Genomic DNA, 22,852 nt, shown 5'->3' on the forward strand with positions numbered 1-22,852 from the left:
TATCACTAGTTATTATTATCATGCATTGATATTGATATCATTATCTCACAGATGCTGCAGATTGTCTCAGTGTTTTCTTTTGAATCTTAACTGGCGGTTAGCCTCTCCTGTCAGGGTCCAGGTGAGTCGGTGATGTGAAAATGGCGTTTAAAACTTACGAACCTCTGTGCAGTCGCACCTCCGGCAGCAAGATTGTGTCCAGGAGCCTCTGCTGCCTCTCCACCTTCAGTCTCAGGTGAGAGTTTTGCAGCTGGTACTCGGCCAGCGTCTCCTCCAGCAGAGCCAGCGTCTCCTCGGCGGCTGCAGTTTGTCGCCGCATCACCTGCGATCTCAGCTCACAGAGTTCAGACATCTTCACAAACTATAGATCCAACGTTTCGCTGCTTTGACTCCAACAGAAATGACTCAGATATTCGCCTCAGAAATGAGTTTTTGTTTATTTTCTTCCTCGGCTGATGATTCTGATTCTGAGAATGTTGTTCTTTAAATCTGTGACTTTGGCTGCTAATGGTTACTATGGTAACAAACAAAAATTGGTCCTGTCTTTTGATGGTAACCCTATATTTGTGAAGCTTCTGTGAATCTTGGTTGGAACCAAAGTTATTATAGTTTTTTTTTTTTTTTAAACCATTGAATCTTAACTAGGAGTCATGGCTGTTATGCACTCAGAGGGCAACTGCTATAAAATTTAAAAAAAAAAAAAAAAAAATGCAAAATAAAAAAAAAAAATCATCCATTTCAAAAAGCACTCCCATTTTGTTTTTATTTTTATTTTCTCAACTGCCCTTTACTTTTTTTTTTTTTTTTTTTTTAAACCGAGTCTTACCTATGTGTAGTGGCTGTTATGCACTCAGAAAGCACCCGAGTGTAAAAACTTAAATAAGAATATACAAATGCGACAAACAACAAAAAATTAGGATAAAGAAAGAAAGATAAAAATATAAAGTCAAATAAGAATAAATAAATACAAATTAAGATAAAGTAAACAATAAGATAGAATACAATCCAAAAAGCACTCCCATTTTTTTTCTCATGTTTTATGTTGATCACAATGAGATGAGAAGACCAGATACAGAATTCTGCTCGCCTCCAGTGTCACTTTTTTTTTTTTTTTTTTTTTTTTTTTTTTTAGAATCCTTAATTAACTTTATTTTGAAATTCAAGCAGGGATCCTGCAGTTTCCACAGATCCCAACATGAGCTGCTGGTTTCCAGGGAGGAGAGGCTGAACGTGATTGAGATCTTTTCTATGTGATGTGACTCTGCAGCCGTAAAATGACCGAATGGCGCCCCCTTCCTGTCGTGACTCGACCACGCTGAGCGCTGACGACGAGAGGCCGTCAGGCCCGACACTGCCGCTCTCACTTTGTTTTTGTGCTTGTTACGCTGATGTCTCAAAATTGACACTTTAACGCCGCTGATCCGAGCGGGTGGTGTTTATAATGTATTGTTTAGGGATGTCCTGATCATGTTTTTTTGCCCCCGAGTCCGAGTCATTTGATTTTGAGTATCTGCTGATACCGAATCCCGATCCAATACTTCTATAAAACCAGGGCTCTCAAGTTTTGAACTGAGTTCAGAGTGAGATTATGGTGGGGGTGGGGGGTGGGGTTTAATGTTAATGACTAAAATGTTAATGACTAGAATGCGCACAAATGAAATAGAAATTACCTTAAATTAATTGAGGTAACAAATAAACAACACTTTATTTATTTATTTAATGATTACATTGTTATAGCAATAGAGGGTGAAAATTATGTTAGTAATGATTGAACAAAAATGACAAGAGGATGCATCAGTAATTATTTCACCTGAGGGTTAACAGAGTACTTTTTACAGTAACAATACGTTAAATTATTATTTGTTTTAACAATGTAAATTACTTATCAAAGCCTACCTTAACCCTAAATCCTGCAGAAATGCAGGTGAATGTTTGTCTCAGGTAATTAATTGGCAGTAATTGTGTGTGCGCTATAATCCACCGATGTCAATAACTACATTTTTGACAGCGGCAGCTTGATTGACTTTGCAGTGGTTTAATATTGAGTTCTACATAATATACAGTACAGGCCAAAAGTTTGGACACACCTTCTCATTCAATGCGTTTTCTTTATTTTCATGACTATTTACATTGTAGATTCTAACTGAAGGAATCAAAACTATGAATGAACACGTGGAGTTATGTACTTAAAAAAAAAGGTGAAATAACTGAAAACATGTTTTATATTCTAGTTTCTTCAAAATAGCCACCCTTTGCTCTGATTACTGCTTTGCACACTCTTGGCATTCTCTCGATGAGCTTCAAGAGGTAGTCACCTGAAATGGTTTTCCAACAGTCTTGAAGGAGTTCCCAGAGGTGTTTAGCACTTGTTGGCCCCTTTGCCTTCACTCTGCGGTCCAGCTCACCCCAAACCATCTCGATTGGGTTCAGGTCCGGTGACTGTGGAGGCCAGGTCATCTGCTGCAGCACTCCATCACTCTCCTTCTTGGTCAAATAGCCCTTACACAGCCTGGAGGTGTGTTTGGGGTCATTGTCCTGTTGAAAAATAAATGATCGTCTAACTAAACGCAAACCGGATGGGATGGCATGTCGCTGCAGGATGCTGTGGTAGCCATGCTGGTTCAGTGTGCCTTCAATTTTGAATAAATCCCCAACAGTGTCACCAGCAAAACACCCCCCACACCATCACACCTCCTCCTCCATGCTTCACAGTGGGAACCAGGCATGTGGAATCCATCCGTTCACCTTTTCTGCGTCTCACAAAGACACGGCGGTTGGAACCAGAGATCTCAAATTTGGACTCATCAGACCAAAGCACAGATTTCCACTGGTCTAATGTCCATTCCTTGTGTTTCTTGGCCCAAACAAATCTCTTCTGCTTGTTGCCTCTCCTTAGCAGTGGTTTCCTAGCAGCTATTTGACCATGAAGGCCTGATTCGCGCAGTCTCCTCTTAACAGTTGTTCTAGAGATGGGTCTGCTGCTAGAACTCTGTGTGGCATTTATCTGGTCTCTGATCTGAGCTGCTGTTAACTTGTGATTTCTGAGGCTGGTGACTCGGATGAACTTGTCCTCAGAAGCAGAGGTGACTCTTGGTCTTCCTTTCCTGGGTCGGTCCTCATGTGTGCCAGTTTCGTTGTAGCGCTTGATGGTTTTTGCGACTCCACTTGGGGACACATTTAAAGTTTTTGCAATTTTCCGGACTGACTGACCTTCATTTCTTAAAGTAATGATGGCCACTTGTTTTTCTTTAGATAGCTGATTGGTTCTTGCCATAATATGAATTTTAACAGTTGTCCAATAGCACAACACAACTGATGGTCCCAACCCCATTGATAAAGCAAGAAATTCCACTAATTAACCCTGATAAGGCACACCTGTGAAGTGAAAACCATTTCAGGTGACTACCTCTTGAAGCTCATCGAGAGAATGCCAAGAGTGTTCAAAGCAGTAATCAGAGCAAAGGGTGGCTATTTTGAAGAAACTAGAATATAAAACATGTTTTCAGTTATTTCACCTTTTTTTGTTAAGTACATAACTCCACATGTGTTCATTCATAGTTTTGATTCCTTCAGTGAGAATCTACAATGTAAATAGTCATGAAAATAAAGAAAACGCATTGAATGAGAAGGTGTGTCCAAACTTTTGGCCTGTACTGTATATTTTTGTATGCATGTAGGGGAGACTGGGGTAAATTGAGCCAAAGGGTAAGTTGAGCCACCCCCTGTTGCTAGGAAACGGTAAAAAACATTGATCATGTGACCAAATATTTAGGAGGAAGGCATCATTTCATGGAGTCTGTGAAGGTAAGAACCACATGGGCAAAGTGGTTAGACATTTATTTCCAAAAAAAAAACATTTTTTTACTCTTGAAAGTGAATTTAGTCTATCATCAGTTACATGAGAATTGTGTTAAGACCAAAATAGATCATTTTAAATTAGTTTTATACATCAGTTGTGGTATCTATGAGCTACAACATGAGGTCATAAACCTAGCATAAAAGTGCACCATTTTAGCTGTGGGGACCAAAAAAGTTAAAATGGTAGCTCTGGGGTAAGTTGAGCCATTTGGCCAGGGGTAAGTTGAGCCGGAGCCCCATACACTTAATAAGTGTATTTTGGCTGTAGCCTATGGCTCAACTTACCCCGCTCCTATGCTCAACTTACCCCATACACAGAGTAAGTTGTGCCATGAGACCACTTTTTTTGGACATGCTATATTATGGAAACAGTTATGTTTACACTCATTCTGTTTGTTTGAAGAGATGCACAACATCCTGAAATATATGCAGATATATTAGTTAGCGACAAAACTATGATTGCCTTGATGTAGTGATCCTAAATATGAAAAATAGCTCATCTTACCCCAGTCTCGCCCACTATGCGATTTAAGCTCTGGCTGATCCTGCCTACCCAGCCACAGACCTCACTGCGCATTAATTCATGATTGAAATGACAAGTCCAAAGCATTCATTTTAAAGACACCTCAATCGAGGTGATGGATTTGGGGCATGTGTGTCTGAGTTAAGGGGAATGAGCCAAACGTCTTTTTATTTATTTTTTTAAGTGTTGCAATATAGGGACATGGATGAGGTGCACGGAATAGAGGCACAGAGTGGGGCTACAAATTTACCAGAGTGAATCCGCCGTCTGACTTAAAGCACCGCAGCGTCTAGCATCCAGACCAGCTCCAAAACTCAAAACTGCCAAGGTGTGATTTGATTTTCAGGAGAATTTATTTTGGGTCACCAAATAAATTAGAGAATTTCAGTAACTTAAACATGCGATGCTACTCTGTCCTTTTTACTGATACATATGTTTTTCAATAACACATGCATAAACGAAGTTCTGAAGATGTGGAAATGTACCTCTGGTGCGCAAAGGCTCAAGCTCACCTCATTACAACTGGACATGAAGAAGCTGGCATAGAGCCACCCACAGATATGAATATGTAGATACGCCACGCCCATTTGATCGGCGAGCCTAGGGCTAAGCTAGGTTAGTGAGGGCAGATTCCTGACTCCATAACCTGCAGGTATACAGGGTGGTTACAGGTTTGTGGTCGTTACTTGCTCAATTTCCCTTTTTTTGAGCTTTTTTTTTTTTTTTTTTGTAAACACAGCAGACATCTACACAAGTTTTTTGTGCTGTCAGATCAAAGGAGAAGAATTTTTAAATTTGTAAAAGTATATCTTTTCCAGGAGTGGGAAACTTCAAATAAAACCCTGGAAAAGTGGACAGCATGGGGCCTTTAATATGGAGTTGGTCCCTTTGCAGCAGCACAGCTTCCACTCTTCTGGGAGGCTTTCTACCAGATGTTGGAGTGTGTCTGTGGGAATTTGCATTTGTGAGGTCAGACACTGATGTTGGACCAGAGGGCCCGGCTCGCAATCTGAGGGGCCGAGGCCGAGGCCAGGAGTCAACTTTGGCTGCTGCTGCATAGGAGACCACAGAAACACAGGAAAAGCAGCCAAACACACTCTGTCTGCATTTGCACGTCAAACAGTTTATTCAGTAAACAGGCATTCATTACAGTAAACACTTTGCTGGGACTCTAATTCTCTCTGTATTAACATAAGATATGGAACAAAATGTGTTGGGATGTGCTGCATCTCTAACATCAGTATTGACTCTGAAGCAACTCCTGCTGCTGCTCTCACTGGCACACACTTGTGTTTGCTTACATCATCTGTATGATGCTCGATGAAGCTTCTCCCACACACACACACACACACACACAGGACTGCGTCTCTACAGGTTCTTTCCAGTGTGGTTTCTCATGTGTTTGTTGAGGCTTCCTTTCTCAGTATACCGTTTACCACAGAGGGAGCAGACAAATGGTTTCTCCCCAGCGTGGATTACTATGTGGTTGCTGAGGTTTCCTTTACGTGTAAAACCTCTCCCACAGACGGAGCAGATGAACGGTTTCTCTCCAGTGTGGATTCTCATGTGTGATTGGAGGTGTGGTTTCTGTGTAAACGCTGTACCACAGAGTGAGCAGGGGAACGGTTTCTCTCCAGTGTGGATTCTCATGTGTCTCTTGAGGTCTGCTTTCTGTGCAAACCCTTTACCACAGAGGGAGCAGTTGAACGGTTTCTCTCCAGTGTGGATTCTCATGTGTTGCTTGAGGGTTCCTCTCTGTGTAAACGCTGTATCACAGAGTGAGCAGGGGAACGGTTTCTCTCGAGTGTGGATTCTCATGTGTATCTTGAAGGTTTCTTTCCTGGCAAACGCTGTACCACAGAGTGAGCAGGGGAACGGTTTCTCTCCAGTGTGGATTCTCATGTGTGTCTTGAGGTTTCCTTTCCTGGCAAACGCTGTACCACAGAGTGAGCAGGGGAACGGTTTCTCTCCAGTGTGGATACTCATGTGTCTCTTGAGGGTTCTTTTCTGTGCAAACGCTGTACCACAGAGGGAGCAGGGGAATGTACTCTTTCCTCTGGTCTTGGTCTTGGAGCAGGAAGCTGGTTTCTCTCCCACATCAGGTCTGTCATGACTGAGAGGGACATCACTCGGTGGGTTTGAACCTGACTGAGCTTCTCTGGTCTCATCCCAGTCATCACTGTCCTCAGTCTCAGCGTCGGAGGAGGGTTCTGCATTCCTGGCTCGTTCCTCTCCACCATCTTCTGCTTCCATCTGTCCAGTGGAGCAGCGGGCGTCTCTGCTCCCCTGAGCTTCCTCTTCATCATCCTCACTCTTCACAGGGACAGCAGTGAACGGCAGCTTGGTGATATCCTGAGGCTGCTCTCCCTGCTGACTGGTCCAGAGTTCCTCCTCTTCCTCTTTTATGTTTTGGGGCTCTGGCTCCAGACTGGGGGTCCGCTCCCGCTGCTCAGGGGGAACCTCCTCCTTACACACTACTGGAACATACACACACACACACACACACACACACACACAATTATGGTTGGAAGCTGACCCGAGCCTGTCAGCATCACTTCATGTCAGCATAACCCCTACTAAAGCTTTTGTAAGCTCTGCCAAAAACAGATATGGTGACAATCAACACTACTTCTGAGCGGAAGCTACATCAGCGACAGTGATAGCAGCGTCCATAGCAACAACCATAGCAACGATAGAAACCTGAAAGAATCTTTGTAATAACTAACAAAGTAAACATCATATACATTAACTGAACGAAGATTTTGGAAATAAAATGCACATTTCCCGCTAGAAATGTTATCAAAACGCATTTGAATGCATAAACTATCTTAAAATATTGCACTTTCCACTGAGAATAATAAGGAATGTCCGCCATTTATTTTGTTTTCACAGAAAGACCAGCCTGCAGCGCATAGGTCACGTGATCACAACTTCCTGGCTCACAATTACGTGGGTTATATACGAATTATAGTGCAATACTTTTCGTAGGAATTTCTACGAATATTGAATGAGAACAGCCTGCTTCATGTCTCGAAGCTCGCCCAGTGTTTTCTTTAAATGAGAAACATCGCAAAAATACCTCGAACTTCTGATTCACACTTTGATTTAATCCTGTCTACATTAATGTAATTCCCTCTTCACACGAGCCTCAGTCAAGCCGCTTTAAATAATTTACAGTTGGTTCAGATTATTAACTAGAACAAGCTGCAGGTCCCACATCACCCCTGTTCTGGCTTCCTTCCATCACCTCCCTGTAAAATTCAGAATAAACTATATGATTTTATTGATTGCCGCTTCTAAACACTCATCTTTAGGCCTTTCAGTACATCTCTATCAAAGATCTTTGGGATGACTTAGGCTCTATAGTGCCTTTAGAAAGTAGTCAGACCCCCTTCACTTTTTTCACTTGTGTTATGTTGCAGCCTGATACTACAATCGTTTAAATTATTAAATTATTGCTACTTCTGTTACTACAACTACTACTACTCCTATTGTTACTACACTACTACAAGTACAGTTATTAATATACCACCACCACTACTACTACTACTGTGGTGACTTCTACTACTGTGGTGACTACTACTACAACTACAATTATTAATATATTACCATTACAATATATTGCTACTACTATTGCTACAACTACAATTAATATACTACCACTAGTACTACTGCTACTATTGCTACTACTACAACTGTAACAAATAATATATGACTACTACTACCATTGCTACAATTATTAATATACTACCGCTACTACTACTACTACTACTACTACTACTACAACTTGAACTATTAATATACTACTACTATTCAATTCAATTGTTCTTTATTTATATAGCCCAGAATCACAAATTACAAATTAGTCTCAAAGGGCTTTACAGGAAATACAACATCCTCTGTCCTTGGACCCTCACATCGGATGAGGAACAACTCCCTAAAAAAAAAACCTTTAACTATCACTACTATTGCTACTACTACTACTACTACAACTACTACTACTAATATACTAGCACTACTACAACTATTAATACATTACTATTACTACTTAAACTACTACCACTACTGCTACTATTACTGCTAATACTATTACCACTACTATTACTACTACTACATCTTCTAATGTAGTACTACCACTATTACTATTACTACTGTTAGTAGTACTAGTAGTAGTTGTCTAGAAAATTCAGAGTTTTTTGTTTCAGAATGTCGCCCCGCTCCCCCTGCAGTGACCCTGGTACTGCGTCGTACAGGGGCCTGTGTGATCCACAGCAGCCACTTTAACTTCATTTTTAAAATTTTTGGTTTTTGATTCTCCAGGAGGCGACAGCACCGATAAACGGGTTACGGCACAGACAGACGAGGCGGCGGGTCGTGTGGAAAAATATGGAAATTGCTCTATTAACGGCTGTCTATCAGTAAATATGATGATGAATCATTTGCATTCAGAATAAACGATTTGTTTTTTAAATGATCTGAAAGTTGTGGCTGAACAGACCCGCTAACATGATATTAGCCTGTGAAGTTGGTCATTTAGATTTGTTATTATCATGCATTAATATTGATATCACTAGTTATTATTATCATGCATTGATATTGATATCATTATCTCACAGATGCTGCAGATTGTCTCAGTGTTTTCTTTTGAATCTTAACTGGTGGTTAGCCTCTCCTGTCAGGGTCCAGGTAAGTCGGTGATGTGAAAATGGCGTTTAAAACTTACGAACCTCTGTGCAGTCGCACCTCCGGCAGCAAGATTGTGTCCAGGAGCCTCTGCTGCCTCTCCACCTTCAGTCTCAGGTGAGAGTTTTGCAGCTGGTACTCGGCCAGCGTCTCCTCCAGCAGAGCCAGCGTCTCCTCGGCGGCTGCAGTTTGTCGCCGCATCACCTGCGATCTCAGCTCACAGAGTTCAGACATCTTCACAAACTATAGATCCAACGTTTTCGCTGCTTTGACTCCAACAGAAATGACTCAGATATTCGCCTCAGAAATGAGTTTTTGTTTATTTTCTTCCTCGGCTGATGATTCTGATTCTGAGAATGTTGTTCTTTAAATCTGTGACTTTGGCTGCTAATGGTTACTATAGTAACTAACAAAATTGGTCCTGTCTTTTGATGGTAACCCTATATTTGTGAAGCTTCTGTGAATCTTGGTTGGAACCAAAGTTATTATAGTTTTTTTTTTTTTTTTTAAACCATTGAATCTTAACTAGGAGTCATGGCTGTTATGCACTCAGAGGGCAACTGCTATAAAATTAAAAAAAAAAAAAAAAATGCAAAATAAAAAAAAAAAATCATCCATTTCAAAAAGCACTCCCATTTTGTTTTTATTTTTATTTTCTCAACTGCCCTTTACTTTTTTTTTTTTTTTTTTAAACCGAGTCTTACCTATGTGTAGTGGCTGTTATGCACTCAGAAAGCACCCGAGTGTAAAAACTTAAATAAGAATATACAAATGCGACAAACAACAAAAAATTAGGATAAAGAAAGAAAGATAAAAATATAAAGTCAAATAAGAATAAATAAATACAAATTAAGATAAAGTAAACAATAAGATAGAATACAATCCAAAAAGCACTCCCATTTTTTTTCTCATGTTTTATGTTGATCACAATGAGATGAGAAGACCAGATACAGAATTCTGCTCGCCTCCAGTGTCACTTTTTTTTTTTTTTTTTTTTTTTTTTTTTTAGAATCCTTAATTAACTTTATTTTGAAATTCAAGCAGGGATCCTGCAGTTTCCACAGATCCCAACATGAGCTGCTGGTTTCCAGGGAGGAGAGGCTGAACGTGATTGAGATCTTTTCTATGTGATGTGACTCTGCAGCCGTAAAATGACCGAATGGCGCCCCCTTCCTGTCGTGACTCGACCACGCTGAGCGCTGACGACGAGAGGCCGTCAGGCCCGACGCTGCCGCTCTCACTTTGTTTTTGTGCTTGTTACGCTGATGTCTCAAAATTGACACTTTAACGCCGCTGATCCGAGCGGGCGGTGTTTATAATGTATTGTTTAGGGATGTCCTGATCATGTTTTTTTGCCCCCGAGTCCGAGTCATTTGATTTTGAGTATCTGCTGATACCGAATCCCGATCCAATACTTCTATAAAACCAGGGCTCTCAAGTTTTGAACTGAGTTCAGAGTGAGATTATGGTGGGGGTGGGGGGTGGGGTTTAATGTTAATGACTAAAATGTTAATGACTAGAATGCGCACAAATGAAATAGAAATTACCTTAAATTAATTGAGGTAACAAATAAACAACACTTTATTTATTTATTTAATGATTACATTGTTATAGCAATAGAGGGTGAAAATTATGTTAGTAATGATTGAACAAAAATGACAAGAGGATGCATCAGTAATTATTTCACCTGAGGGTTGACAGAGTACTTTTTACAGTAACAATACATTAAATTATTATTTGTTTTAACAATGTAAATTACTTATCAAAGCCTACCTTAACCCTAAATCCTGCAGAAATGCAGGTGAATGTTTGTCTCAGGTAATTAATTGGCAGTAATTGTGTGCGCGCTATAATCCACCGATGTCAATAACTACATTTTTGACAGCGGCAGCTTGATTGACTTTGCAGTGGTTTAATATTGAGTTCTACATAATATACAGTACAGGCCAAAAGTTTGGACACACCTTCTCATTCAATGCGTTTTCTTTATTTTCATGACTATTTACATTGTAGATTCTAACTGAAGGAATCAAAACTATGAATGAACACGTGGAGTTATGTACTTAACAAAAAAGGTGAAATAACTGAAAACATGTTTTATATTCTAGTTTCTTCAAAATAGCCACCCTTTGCTCTGATTACTGCTTTGCACACTCTTGGCATTCTCTCGATGAGCTTCAAGAGGTAGTCACCTGAAATGGTTTTCCAACAGTCTTGAAGGAGTTCCCAGAGGTGTTTAGCACTTGTTGGCCCCTTTGCCTTCACTCTGCGGTCCAGCTCACCCCAAACCATCTCGATTGGGTTTAGGTCCGGTGACTGTGGAGGCCAGGTCATCTGCTGCAGCACTCCATCACTCTCCTTCTTGGTCAAATAGCCCTTACACAGCCTGGAGGTGTGTTTGGGGTCATTGTCCTGTTGAAAAATAAATGATCGTCTAACTAAACGCAAACCGGATGGGATGGCATGTCGCTGCAGGATGCTGTGGTAGCCATGCTGGTTCAGTGTGCCTTCAATTTTGAATAAATCCCCAACAGTGTCACCAGCAAAACACCCCCACACCATCACACCTCCTCCTCCATGCTTCACAGTGGGAACCAGGCATGTGGAATCCATCCGTTCACCTTTTCTGCGTCTCACAAAGACACGGCGGTTGGAACCAGAGATCTCAAATTTGGACTCATCAGACCAAAGCACAGATTTCCACTGGTCTAATGTCCATTCCTTGTGTTTCTTGGCCCAAACAAATCTCTTCTGCTTGTTGCCTCTCCTTAGCAGTGGTTTCCTAGCAGCTATTTGACCATGAAGGCCTGATTCGCGCAGTCTCCTCTTAACAGTTGTTCTAGAGATGGGTCTGCTGCTAGAACTCTGTGTGGCATTTATCTGGTCTCTGATCTGAGCTGCTGTTAACTTGTGATTTCTGAGGCTGGTGACTCGGATGAACTTGTCCTCAGAAGCAGAGGTGACTCTTGGTCTTCCTTTCCTGGGTCGGTCCTCATGTGTGCCAGTTTCGTTGTAGCGCTTGATGGTTTTTGCGACTCCACTTGGGGACACATTTAAAGTTTTTGCAATTTTCCGGACTGACTGACCTTCATTTCTTAAAGTAATGATGGCCACTTGTTTTTCTTTAGATAGCTGATTGGTTCTTGCCATAATATGAATTTTAACAGTTGTCCAATAGCACAACACAACTGATGGTCCCAACCCCATTGATAAAGCAAGAAATTCCACTAATTAACCCTGATAAGGCACACCTGTGAAGTGAAAACCATTTCAGGTGACTACCTCTTGAAGCTCATCGAGAGAATGCCAAGAGTGTGCAAAGCAGTAATCAGAGCAAAGGGTGGCTATTTTGAAGAAACTAGAATATAAAACATGTTTTCAGTTATTTCACCTTTTTTTGTTAAGTACATAACTCCACATGTGTTCATTCATAGTTTTGATGCCTTCAGTGAGAATCTACAATGTAAATAGTCATGAAAATAAAGAAAACGCATTGAATGAGAAGGTGTGTCCAAACTTTTGGCCTGTACTGTATATTTTTGTATGCATGTAGGGGAGACTGGGGTAAATTGAGCCAAAGGGTAAGTTGAGCCACCCCCTGTTGCTAGGAAACGGTAAAAAACATTGATCATGTGACCAAATATTTAGGAGGAAGGCATCATTTCATGGAGTCTGTGAAGGTAAGAACCACATGGGCAAAGTGGTTAGACATTTATTTCCAAAAAAAACATTTTTTTACTCTTGAAAGTGAATTTAGTCTATCATCAGTTAAATGAGAATTGTGTTAAGACCAAAATAGATCATTTTAAATTTGTTTTATACATCAGTTGTGGTATCTATGAGCTACAACATGAGGTCATAAACCTAGCATAAAAGTGCACCATTTTAGCTGTGGGGACCAAAAAAGTTAAAATGGTAGCTCTGGGGTAAGTTGAGCCATTTGGCCAGGGGTAAGTTGAGCCGGAGCCCCATACACTTAATAAGTGTATTTTGGCTGTAGCCTATGGCTCAACTTACCCCGCTCCTATGCTCAACTTACCCCATACACAGAGTAAGTTGTGCCATGAGACCACTTTTTTTGGACATGCTATATTATGGAAACAGTTATGTTTACACTCATTCTGTTTGTTTGAAGAGATGCACAACATCCTGAAATATATGCAGATATATTAGTTAGCGACAAAACTATGATTGCCTTGATGTAGTGATCCTAAATATGAAAAATAGCTCATCTTACCCCAGTCTCGCCCACTATGCGATTTAAGCTCTGGCTGATCCTGCCTACCCAGCCACGGACCTCACTGCGCATTAATTCATGATTGAAATGACAAGTCTAAAGCATTAATTTTAAAGACATCTCAATCGAGGTGATGGATTTGGGGCATGTGTGTCTGAGTTAAGGGGAATGAGCCAAACGTCTTTTTATTTATTTTATAAGTGTATTTATTTATATAAGTGTTGCAATATAGGGACATGGATGAGGTGCACGGAATAGAGGCGCAGAGTGGGGCTACAAATTTACCAGAGTGAATCCGCCGTCTGACTTAAAGCACCGCAGTGTCTAGCATCCAGACCAGCTCCAAAACTCAAAACTGCCAAGGTGTGATTTGATTTTCAGGAGAATTTATTTTGGGTCACCAAATAAATTAGAGAATTTCAGTAACTTAAACATGCGATGCTACTCTGTCCTTTTTACTGATACATATGTTTTTCAATAACACATGCATAAACGAAGTTCTGAAGATGTGGAAATGTACCTCTGGTGCGCAAAGGCTCAAGCTCACCTCATTACAACTGGACATGAAGAAGCTGGCATAGAGCCACCCACAGATATGAATATGTAGATACGCCACGCCCATTTGATCGGCGAGCCTAGGGCTAAGCTAGGTTAGTGAGGGCAGATTCCTGACTCCATAACCTGCAGGTATACAGGGTGGTTACAGGTTTGTGGTCGTTACTTGCTCAATTTCCCTTTTTTTGAGCTTTTTTTTTTTTTTTTGTAAACACAGCAGACATCTAGTCTGCTGAAAAGTTTTTTGTGCTGTCAGATCAAAGGAGAAGAATTTTTAAATTTGTAAAAGTATATTTTTTCCAGGAGTGGGAAACTTCAAATAAAACCCTGGAAAAGTGGACAGCATGGGTCCTTTAATATGGAGTTGGTCCCTTTGCAGCAGCACAGCTTCCACTCTTCTGGGAGGCTTTCTACCAGATGTTGGAGTGTGTCTGTGGGAATTTGCATTTGTGAGGTCAGACACTGATGTTGGACCAGAGGGCCCGGCTCGCAATCTGAGGGGCCGAGGCCGAGGCCAGGAGTCAACTTTGGCTGCTGCTGCATAGGAGACCACAGAAACACAGGAAAAGCAGCCAAACACACTCTGTCTGCATTTGCACGTCAAACAGTTTATTCAGTAAACAGGCATTCATTACAGTAAACACTTTGCTGGAACTCTAATTCTCTCTGTATTAACATAAGATATGGAACAAAATGTGTTGGGATGTGCTGCATCTCTAACATCAGCACTGACTCTGAAGCAACTCCTGCTGCTGCTCTCACTGACACACACTTGTGTTTGCTTACATCATCTGTATGATGCTCGATGAAGCTTCTCCCACACACAAACACACACACACACACAGGACTGCGTCTCTACATGTTCTTTCCAGCGTGGTTTCTCATGTGTTTGATGAGGCTTCCTTTCTCAGTATACCGTTTACCACAGAGGGAGCAGACAAATGGTTTCTCCCCAACGTGGATTACCATGTGTTTGTTAAGGTTTCCTTTATGTGTAAAACCTCTCCCACAGACGGAGCAGATGAACGGTTTCTCTCCAGTGTGGATTATCATGTGTCTCTTGAGGTCTCCTTTCTGTGTAAACGCTGTACCACAGAGTGAGCAGGGGAACGGTTTCTCTCCAGTGTGGATTCTCATGTGTGTCTTGAGGTTTCCTTTGTGTGCAAACGCTGTACCACAGAGTGAGCAGGGGAACGGTTTCTCTCCAGTGTGGATTCTCATGTGTCTCTTGAGGTCTGCTTTCTGTGCCAACCCTTTACCACAGAGGGAGCAGGGGAATGTACTCTTTCCTCTGGTCTTGGTCTTGGAGCAGGAAGCTGGTTTCTCTCCCACATCAGGTCTGTCATGACTGAGAGGGACGTCACTCGGTGGGTTTGAACCTGACTGAGCTTCTCTGGTCTCATCCCAGTCATCACTGTCCTCAGTCTCAGCCTCAGAGGAGGGTTCTGCGTTCCTGGCTCGTTCCTCTCCACCATCTTCTGCTTCCATCTGTCCAGTGGAGCGGCGGGCGTCTCTGCTCCCCTGAGCTTCCTCTTCATCATCCTCACTCTTCACAGGGACAGCAGTGAACGGCAGCTTGGTGATATCCTGAGGCTGCTCTCCCTGCTGACTGGTCCAGAGTTCCTCCTGTTCCTCTTTTATGTTTTGGGGCTCTGGATCCAGGCTGGGGGTCTGCTCCTGCTGCTCAGGGGGAACCTCCTCCTTACACACTACTGGAACACACACACACACACACACACATCACTTCATGTCAGCATAACCCCTACTAAAGCTTTTGTAAGCTCTGCCAAAAATAGATATGGTGACAATCAACACTTGCTTTGTTTGTTTGTTTGTTTGTTTTGTAATTAGGTGAGAAATAGGTTCTTTCTTATTCTCAGCTAATTCCAGTTCCCTCACTCTAACATCAAACCTGCCGCTGAGAATCAAATTGACCAGTTCATGTCTTCATGCAACGTAGTCTCATGAAACGGTTAGTATGATATCATACGAAAAGTTATGCACAAATTTTCGTGCATATTCCTACAAATTTCCAGCAGCACGAGCGATCAGCGCACATGTGCGAGCCCCGAAGCGAGAGCCTTAAGAAAAATGGCGGACATTCTTTTTAATCTCAGTGGAAAATGCAATATTTTAAGATAGTTTATGCATTCAAATGCGTTTTGATAACATTTCTAGCGGGAAATGTGCATTTTATTTCCAAAATCTTCGTTCAGTTAATGTATATGATGTTTACTTTGTTAGTTATTACGAAGATTCTTTCAGGTTTCTATCGTTGCTATGGTTGTTGCTATGGACGCTGCTACCACTATTGCTGATGTAGCTTCCGCTCGGAAGTATTGTCCTCACTGTCACCGTGGAAATCTGGGGAGGGAGGCGTGGGGTTTTGGATGAAGGGCAGTGGATCTTGCCACCTGATCTCACAGAAATCCGTGAAATGAGCATGACCTCTTAATACCGCATTGCATGCTCCTCGCACGTAACATGTTTTAATTAGGCCTACGTGTGGTCACCAGGCAAACAGTGTCCACTGAAAGTCAATTAGGATACCTGTCCTGGTGTACACGGATTCTCGGCTTCAATAACGTCACGCTGTGGGTGGTGGTTCATAGATCCCGGAAGTGCAAATTTAATCGATATTCTGAAAAAAAGATCTGATTATTAGTCATAACGTTGTAACCAACCAAGGCAGACTTACCATGAGCTATGAGGTTGTGTAACGATGGCATGTGCTTCTGCTGAGTCCACAAGTCCCGTATAATATCAACTTTATTTTAAGAAAACACGTTTTATTTGCGATGTCATATCACGGAGAAGCACTACATTACCCATAATCCTAATGTTTATCAGCGATGTGTCTGATTTGACAACTTTCATCAATAAAGTCAATAAAGTGTAATAAAGTGCATGAAAGTTGATAATATGCTGATATGTTACGCCATTGAACACAACCCTTTCAGTCAGCGAAACAGAGCGGGTGGAAAAACCGTGGAAACACGTCAAAATAGCACTAAAGATTTATATATTTTTTTTATTTTTCATAACATATCTTTACTCGTGATATAAACATAGGCTACATGTTAAGGTTATAGTTTTGCTGTTGAAAAACTACCGTATGTATGTTTTCTAAACCTAATTTCAAAACTTATACCCTAACCCGAAAGAGGGATACCAGAACTACAATTTGTGCGGAGTTGCAACACACAGAGGTGTCCTGCGCCGTAGGTTTTCTAGTTCTAACATGTTATGTCTATTATATGAAGTTGTGATCACTAATTTTGCAATCTTAATCAAAGTTTGCCTGTTTGGTCAGATTTTAATTTTTTTTCTTAAGATAGTGAAATCATGTTTTTTCCATGTTTTGACACTAGTCAGTGGCGCCCCCTCTTGGTTTGCCATCCGGTATGATAGTAGAGGTCAAGAGCTTTCCATTTTTTGTTGCTGCACTGTAATCCATAGTGAGGAAAATACTTCCGAGCGGAAGCTACATCAGCGATAGTGGTAGCAGCGTTCATAGCAACAGCCATAGCAACAATAGAAACCTGAAAAAATCTTCGTAATAAATATTGCACTTTCCACTGAGAATAATAAGGAATGTCCACCATTTATTTTGTTTTCACAGAAAGACCAGCCTGCAGCGCTCACGTGATCACAACTTCCTGGCTCACAATTACGTGGGTTATATACGAATTATAGTGCAATACTTTTCGTAGGAATTTCTACGAATATTGAATGAGAACAGCCCGCTTCATGTCTCGAAGCTCGCCCAGTGTTTTCTTTAAATGAGAAACATCGCAAAAATACCTCGAACTTCTGATTCACACTTTGATTTAGTCCTGTCTACATTATTGTAATTCCCTTTTAACACGAGCCTCAGTCAAGCCGCTTTAAATAATTTACAGTTGGTTCAGATTATTAAGTAGAACGAGCTGCAGGTCCTACATCACCCCTGTTCTGGCTTCCTTCCATCACCTCCCTGTAAAATTCAGAATAAACTATATGATTTTATTGATTGCCGCTTCTAAACACTCATCTTTAGGCCTTTCAGTACATCTCTATCAAAGATCTTTGGGATGACTTAGGCTCTATAGTGCCTTTAGAAAGTAGTCAGACCCCCTTCACTTTTTTCACTTGTGTTATGTTGCAGCCTGATACTACAATCGTTTAAATTAATTTTTTCTCTCATTAATCTGCATTCAGTTTTGCAAATTTATTATAAAGGAAAAACTGAAATATCACATGGATATAAGTATGCAGAGCCTTTGCAAAAACGAAGAAGTTCAAAGAAGTTTGGACTTTTTTTTTTGGCTCTGATTTTTAAAACTTTAATTCAGAAAATTCTGTAGTGCTACTACGATCTTTACAACTATTGCTACTTCTACTACTACTACTACTCCTATTGTTACTACACTACTACAAGTACAGTTATTAATATACCACCACCACTACTACTACTACTACTGTTGTGACTACTACTACTACTACAACTACAATTATTAATATATTACCACTACTACTACTACTATTGCTACTACTACTTCTACAACTACAATTAATATACTACCACTAGTACTACTGCTACCATTGCTACTTCTACAACTGTAATAAATAATATACTACTACTACCATAGCTACAATTATTAATATACTACCGCTACTACTACTACTACTACTACTATTGCTACTACTACTACTACTACAACTTGAACTATTAATATACTACTACTATTCAATTCAATTTTTCTTTATTTATATAGCCCAGAATCACAAATTACAAATTAGTCTCAAAGGACTTTACAGGAAATACAACATCCTCTGTCCTTGGACCCTCACATCGGATGAGGAACAACTCCCTAAAAAAACCCCTTTAACTATTAACTATTACTACTATTGCTACTACTACTACTACAACTACTACTACTAATATACTATCGCTACTACAACTAATAATATACTACTATTACTACTAAAACTACTACCACTACTACTACTACTATTACTGCTAATACTATTACCACTACTATTACTACTATTACTACTACTACATCTTCTAATGTAGTACTACCACTATTACTATTACTACTGTTTGTAGTACTAGTAGTAGTTGTCTAGAAAATTCAGAGTTTTCTGTTTCAGAATGTTGCCCCGCTCCCCCTGCAGTGACCCTGGTACTGCATCGTACAGGGGCCTGTGTGATCCACAGCAGCCACTTTAACTTCAGTTTTAAAATTTTTGGTTTTTGATTCTCCAGGAGGCGACAGCACCGATAAACAGGTTACGGCACAGACAGACGAGGCGCCGGGTCGTGTGGAAAAATATGGAAATTGCTGTATTAACGGCTGTCTATCAGTAAATATGATGATGAATAATTTCCATTCAGAATAAACGATTTGTTTTTTAAATGATCTGAAAGTTGTGGCTGAACAGACCCGCTAACATGATATTAGCCTGTGAAGTTGGTCATTTAGATTTGTTATTATCATGCATTAATATTGATATCACTAGTTATTATTATCATGCACTGATATTGACATCATTATCTCACAGATGCTGCAGATTGTCTCAGTGTTTTCATTTGAATCTTAACTGGCGGTTAGCCTCTCCTGTCAGGGTCCAGGTGAGTCGGTGATGTGAAAATGGCGTTTAAAACTTACGAACCTCTGTGCAGTCGCACCTCCGGCAGCAAGATGGCGTCCAGGAGCCTCTGCTGCCTCTCCACCTTCAGTTTCAGGCGAGAGTTTTTCAGCTGGTACTCGGCCAGCGTCTCCTCCAGCAGAGCCAGCGTCTCCTCGGCGGCTGCAGTTTGTCGCTGCATCACCTGCGATCTCAGCTCGCAGAGTTCAGACATCTTCACAAACTATAGATCCAACGTTTCACTGCTTTGACTCCAACAGAAACCACTCAGATATTCGCCTCAGAAATGACTTTGTTTATTTTCTTCCTCGGCTGATGATTCTGATTCTGAGAATGTTGTTCTTTAAATCTGTGACTTTGGCTGCTAATGGTTACTAAGGTAACTAACAAAAATTGGTCCTGTCTTTTTATAGTTTTTTTGTTTTGTTTTGGTTTTTTTTTAAACCATTGAATCTTTACTAGGAGTCATGGCTGTTATGCACTCAGAGGGCAACTGCTATAAAATTAAAAAAAAAAAAAAAATACAAAATAAAAAAAAAATCATCCATTTCAAAAAGCACTCCCATTTTGTTTTTATTTTTATTTTCTCAACTGCCCTTTACTTTTTTTTTTTTTTTTTTAAACCGACGCTTACCTATGGGTTAGGGTTATTTTACTACCAAAAAAGAGTGTGTTTTTAATGTTAATGACTAAAATGTTAATGACTAGAATGCACACAAATGAAATAGAAATTAGCTTAAATTAATTGAGGTAACAAATAAACAACACTTTATTTATTTATTTAATGATTATGTTGTTATAGCAATAAAAGGTGAAAATTATGTTATTAATGATTGAACAAAAATGACAAGAGGATGCATCAGTAATTATTTCACCTGAGGGTTGACAGAGTACTTTTTACAGTAACAATATGTTAAATTATTATTTGTTTTAACAATGTAAATTACTTATCAAACAGACCTAACAATTCAGCTACCAATGAATGAGCAGTAGTATGCATGTGATAACATAGATTGAAAAATAAGTCGAAGTGATACCGCTTCTCTGAATAGACAAGCTAATCCAGTGTGCTGCTGTTAGCCAGTGAAAATACAGCGGAGTGGCAACTCTTCGCTGTGTTACACAATCTATGTCAGTGCGCTGCTGTAGCCTGGAAATTTTCTTTGCCTTTTGGACTCGGTTTCCGTTTTATTTGGCTAATTCTGCGATTCCGTCTGTGATTCCGTGATCGCGGAAATTATAGGGCCCTACAACTGTTCTAAAATAAAAATAGCGGCGCAACTTTGGTGGGCGTTATCCTGGTAATTTCTCAGCGTGAAAAATACAAGGTGTAGCGTGTGAGCGGGTTGAAATGCGTGTGTCTCCCGCCCAATGCGTGAGACTTGAGAGCCTTGATAAAACATTATGAAAGAACTAACTATTGTTCTCGTCGTTCTCTTTGAAATATTTCCACACAGCAGACATAGTAGCAGCATATCACGCGCCTCAGCCTCAAAACAAACTGCTGCGTGCTGCCGTGTTTCGCACATGCGCTGTTCAGTGGCGTCTGTCACAGACACAGACCCGGCCTGTAAAGGTTGGTAGTTAATAAATACTATTTTATTCTCATTTATTTTTAATCACTAATAGCCCATATACTGTAAATGTGATTAAAACAGACTGCTTCACCCAAAGTGTGTGAAGGAACGTTATCGCAGGTCCTTCCTTCCTGCAGCCGTCAGACTCTACAACAAGCAGTGCTCCCAGCAGACCGTAGACCACACACTCTCCTAGACTGCACTGACTGCACTATAATGCACATTCTTCCTTCTTCTCCCCCAGGCCACACGGATCTGAACTCTCAATAACAAAACACACAGATCAGATCACACAGATCACATATACACATATCACCTACCTGCAGTATCAGACAGCTCAGCACCTTAACTACCCCCCTGCTGTCTGACGACCCCCCGGATAGCGGGTGGTCCTGACCACCCGCTATCCGCTAAGTTTGGGCTGTTATGAGAGCGCGCCCAGGCGGCTTCAATGCACACCCCGACGGAGCCTCGCCACGCACACGGTCGGACTGATACCGGGACGCCGCCGGAATGGACTGAGTATATTACTCATATAGACTGTTTAGAGGAAAGACTGTTTTAATTGGACACTTACGCCAGCACGTTTTATTGTTTTATCATAAGCCAGCAGCTGTGCTATATTTTTATTTTCAATATTTTATTTGCCCAATCGACCATGTCAATAAATTAGTTTACACATAGTTCCACCTCTGCCTCTTGTGTGTGTGTGGTGTGACCCGGGGATTTTACTCAATCAGTACAACCTTGTGACACGTCCACTTGGACACATGTGGCTCCACCTCCCGAATTAACTCGCCTATAATATAATATATAATATGTATATAAAGCCAACTTCCTTTAGCCTCAGTAGAAGCCCTGAGAAAATCTACTTCCCTCTCTCCATCACGGGTTTAGGATTTAGGATTTAGGATAGCGCAGCCTGCCCTTAAAGGCAATGGCACCTGGCACACTGATTGGTTTAAATGGCGTAACGCCCAAAACACGCCTATGCATAATATAGCGGGTAGCGCAGGTGTTTTGCGGATAGCGGGAGGTGCACAAGATAGCAACTTTTACGGGGGAACGCCTCTTCCTAAATCCTAAATCCGCAAATAGCGGGTTTAGGGAGTCTGGCGCAAGATAGGGCCCTGAGTCTCATGGTTTCACACTAACTCTGAACCTCTGTCGGAGCCGGTTGTTCCTCAGGTTTAGGCAGCCCAGTAACTGAATCTTGAATCCACAGTGTTCACTTTATTGTTCACTTATTGTTCACTTTATTGTGTAATTCCGTTGTTTAAATTGTTTAAATTGTTCTATATTCCTTGTTTATAATGTTTATATTGCTTGTTACTGTTTATTTATTATGCTTCATATTTTGCTATCCACTTTGCTGCTCTAATACTGGAAATTTCCCCACTGTGGAACTAATAAAAGAATATCTTATCTTAAAAATAATAACAATAAATACACATATGCATATATATTATTTATCTGATACCTGATTGGGACATAACGTCCGAGTCCCGATCAAGTCTGTAGTCACGTGATCGGCCCTGATTTCTGATCACGTGATCGGATCGGGACAACCGTAGTATTGTTGTTGCTTTTATAGACTGCACTGGAGCTGGAAGTCCTGTGTTGTTGAGATTCAGCTGATTTGTTGTTGTGATCTTGTCTTTAGGAGCTCCTGGGCTGTAAATCCTGCAGAAATGCAGGTGAATGTTTGTCTCAGAAAATTAATTGGCAGCAATTGTGTGCGCGCTATAATCCACGGATGACGATAACTACATTTTTGACAACGGT

The 22,852-nt window shown here is 40.8% G+C and overlaps 1 protein-coding gene across 1 annotated transcript; it reads right to left on the reverse strand.

The window, feature by feature from the left end:
- Positions 1 to 5,749: 5,749 nt before the first annotated feature.
- Positions 5,750 to 19,704, reverse strand: LOC115357390 (gastrula zinc finger protein XlCGF57.1-like). The gene is made up of 3 exons (XM_030048787.1): positions 19,515 to 19,704; positions 14,742 to 15,172; positions 5,750 to 6,367 (listed from the first exon to the last, which is right to left on the reverse strand). The coding sequence occupies exons 1-3, from the start codon at positions 19,702 to 19,704 to the stop codon at positions 5,750 to 5,752; spliced, it is 1,239 nt and encodes a 412-aa protein (XP_029904647.1).
- Positions 19,705 to 22,852: the final 3,148 nt, after the last annotated feature.

This window comes from Myripristis murdjan, chromosome 4 (genome assembly GCF_902150065.1).
Source record: "Myripristis murdjan chromosome 4, fMyrMur1.1, whole genome shotgun sequence".
NCBI lineage: Eukaryota > Metazoa > Chordata > Actinopteri > Holocentriformes > Holocentridae > Myripristis > Myripristis murdjan.

What these genes read in the sequence shown, in the direction of transcription:
- LOC115357390 (XM_030048787.1), bottom strand. Translation starts at nt 19,704, where the DNA reads ATGTCTGAACTCTGCGAGCTGAGATCGCAGGTGATGCAGCGACAAACT. An exon ending in GGAGGTGCGACTGCACAGAG is followed by an intron (nt 15,173 to 19,514) that starts GTTCGTAAGTTT and finishes GAGAGAAACCAG; the next exon opens with CTTCCTGCTCCAAGACCAAG. An exon ending in AAGGAAGCCTCATCAAACAC is followed by an intron (nt 6,368 to 14,741) that starts ATGAGAAACCAC and finishes CTCAAGAGACAC; the next exon opens with ATGAGTATCCACACTGGAGA.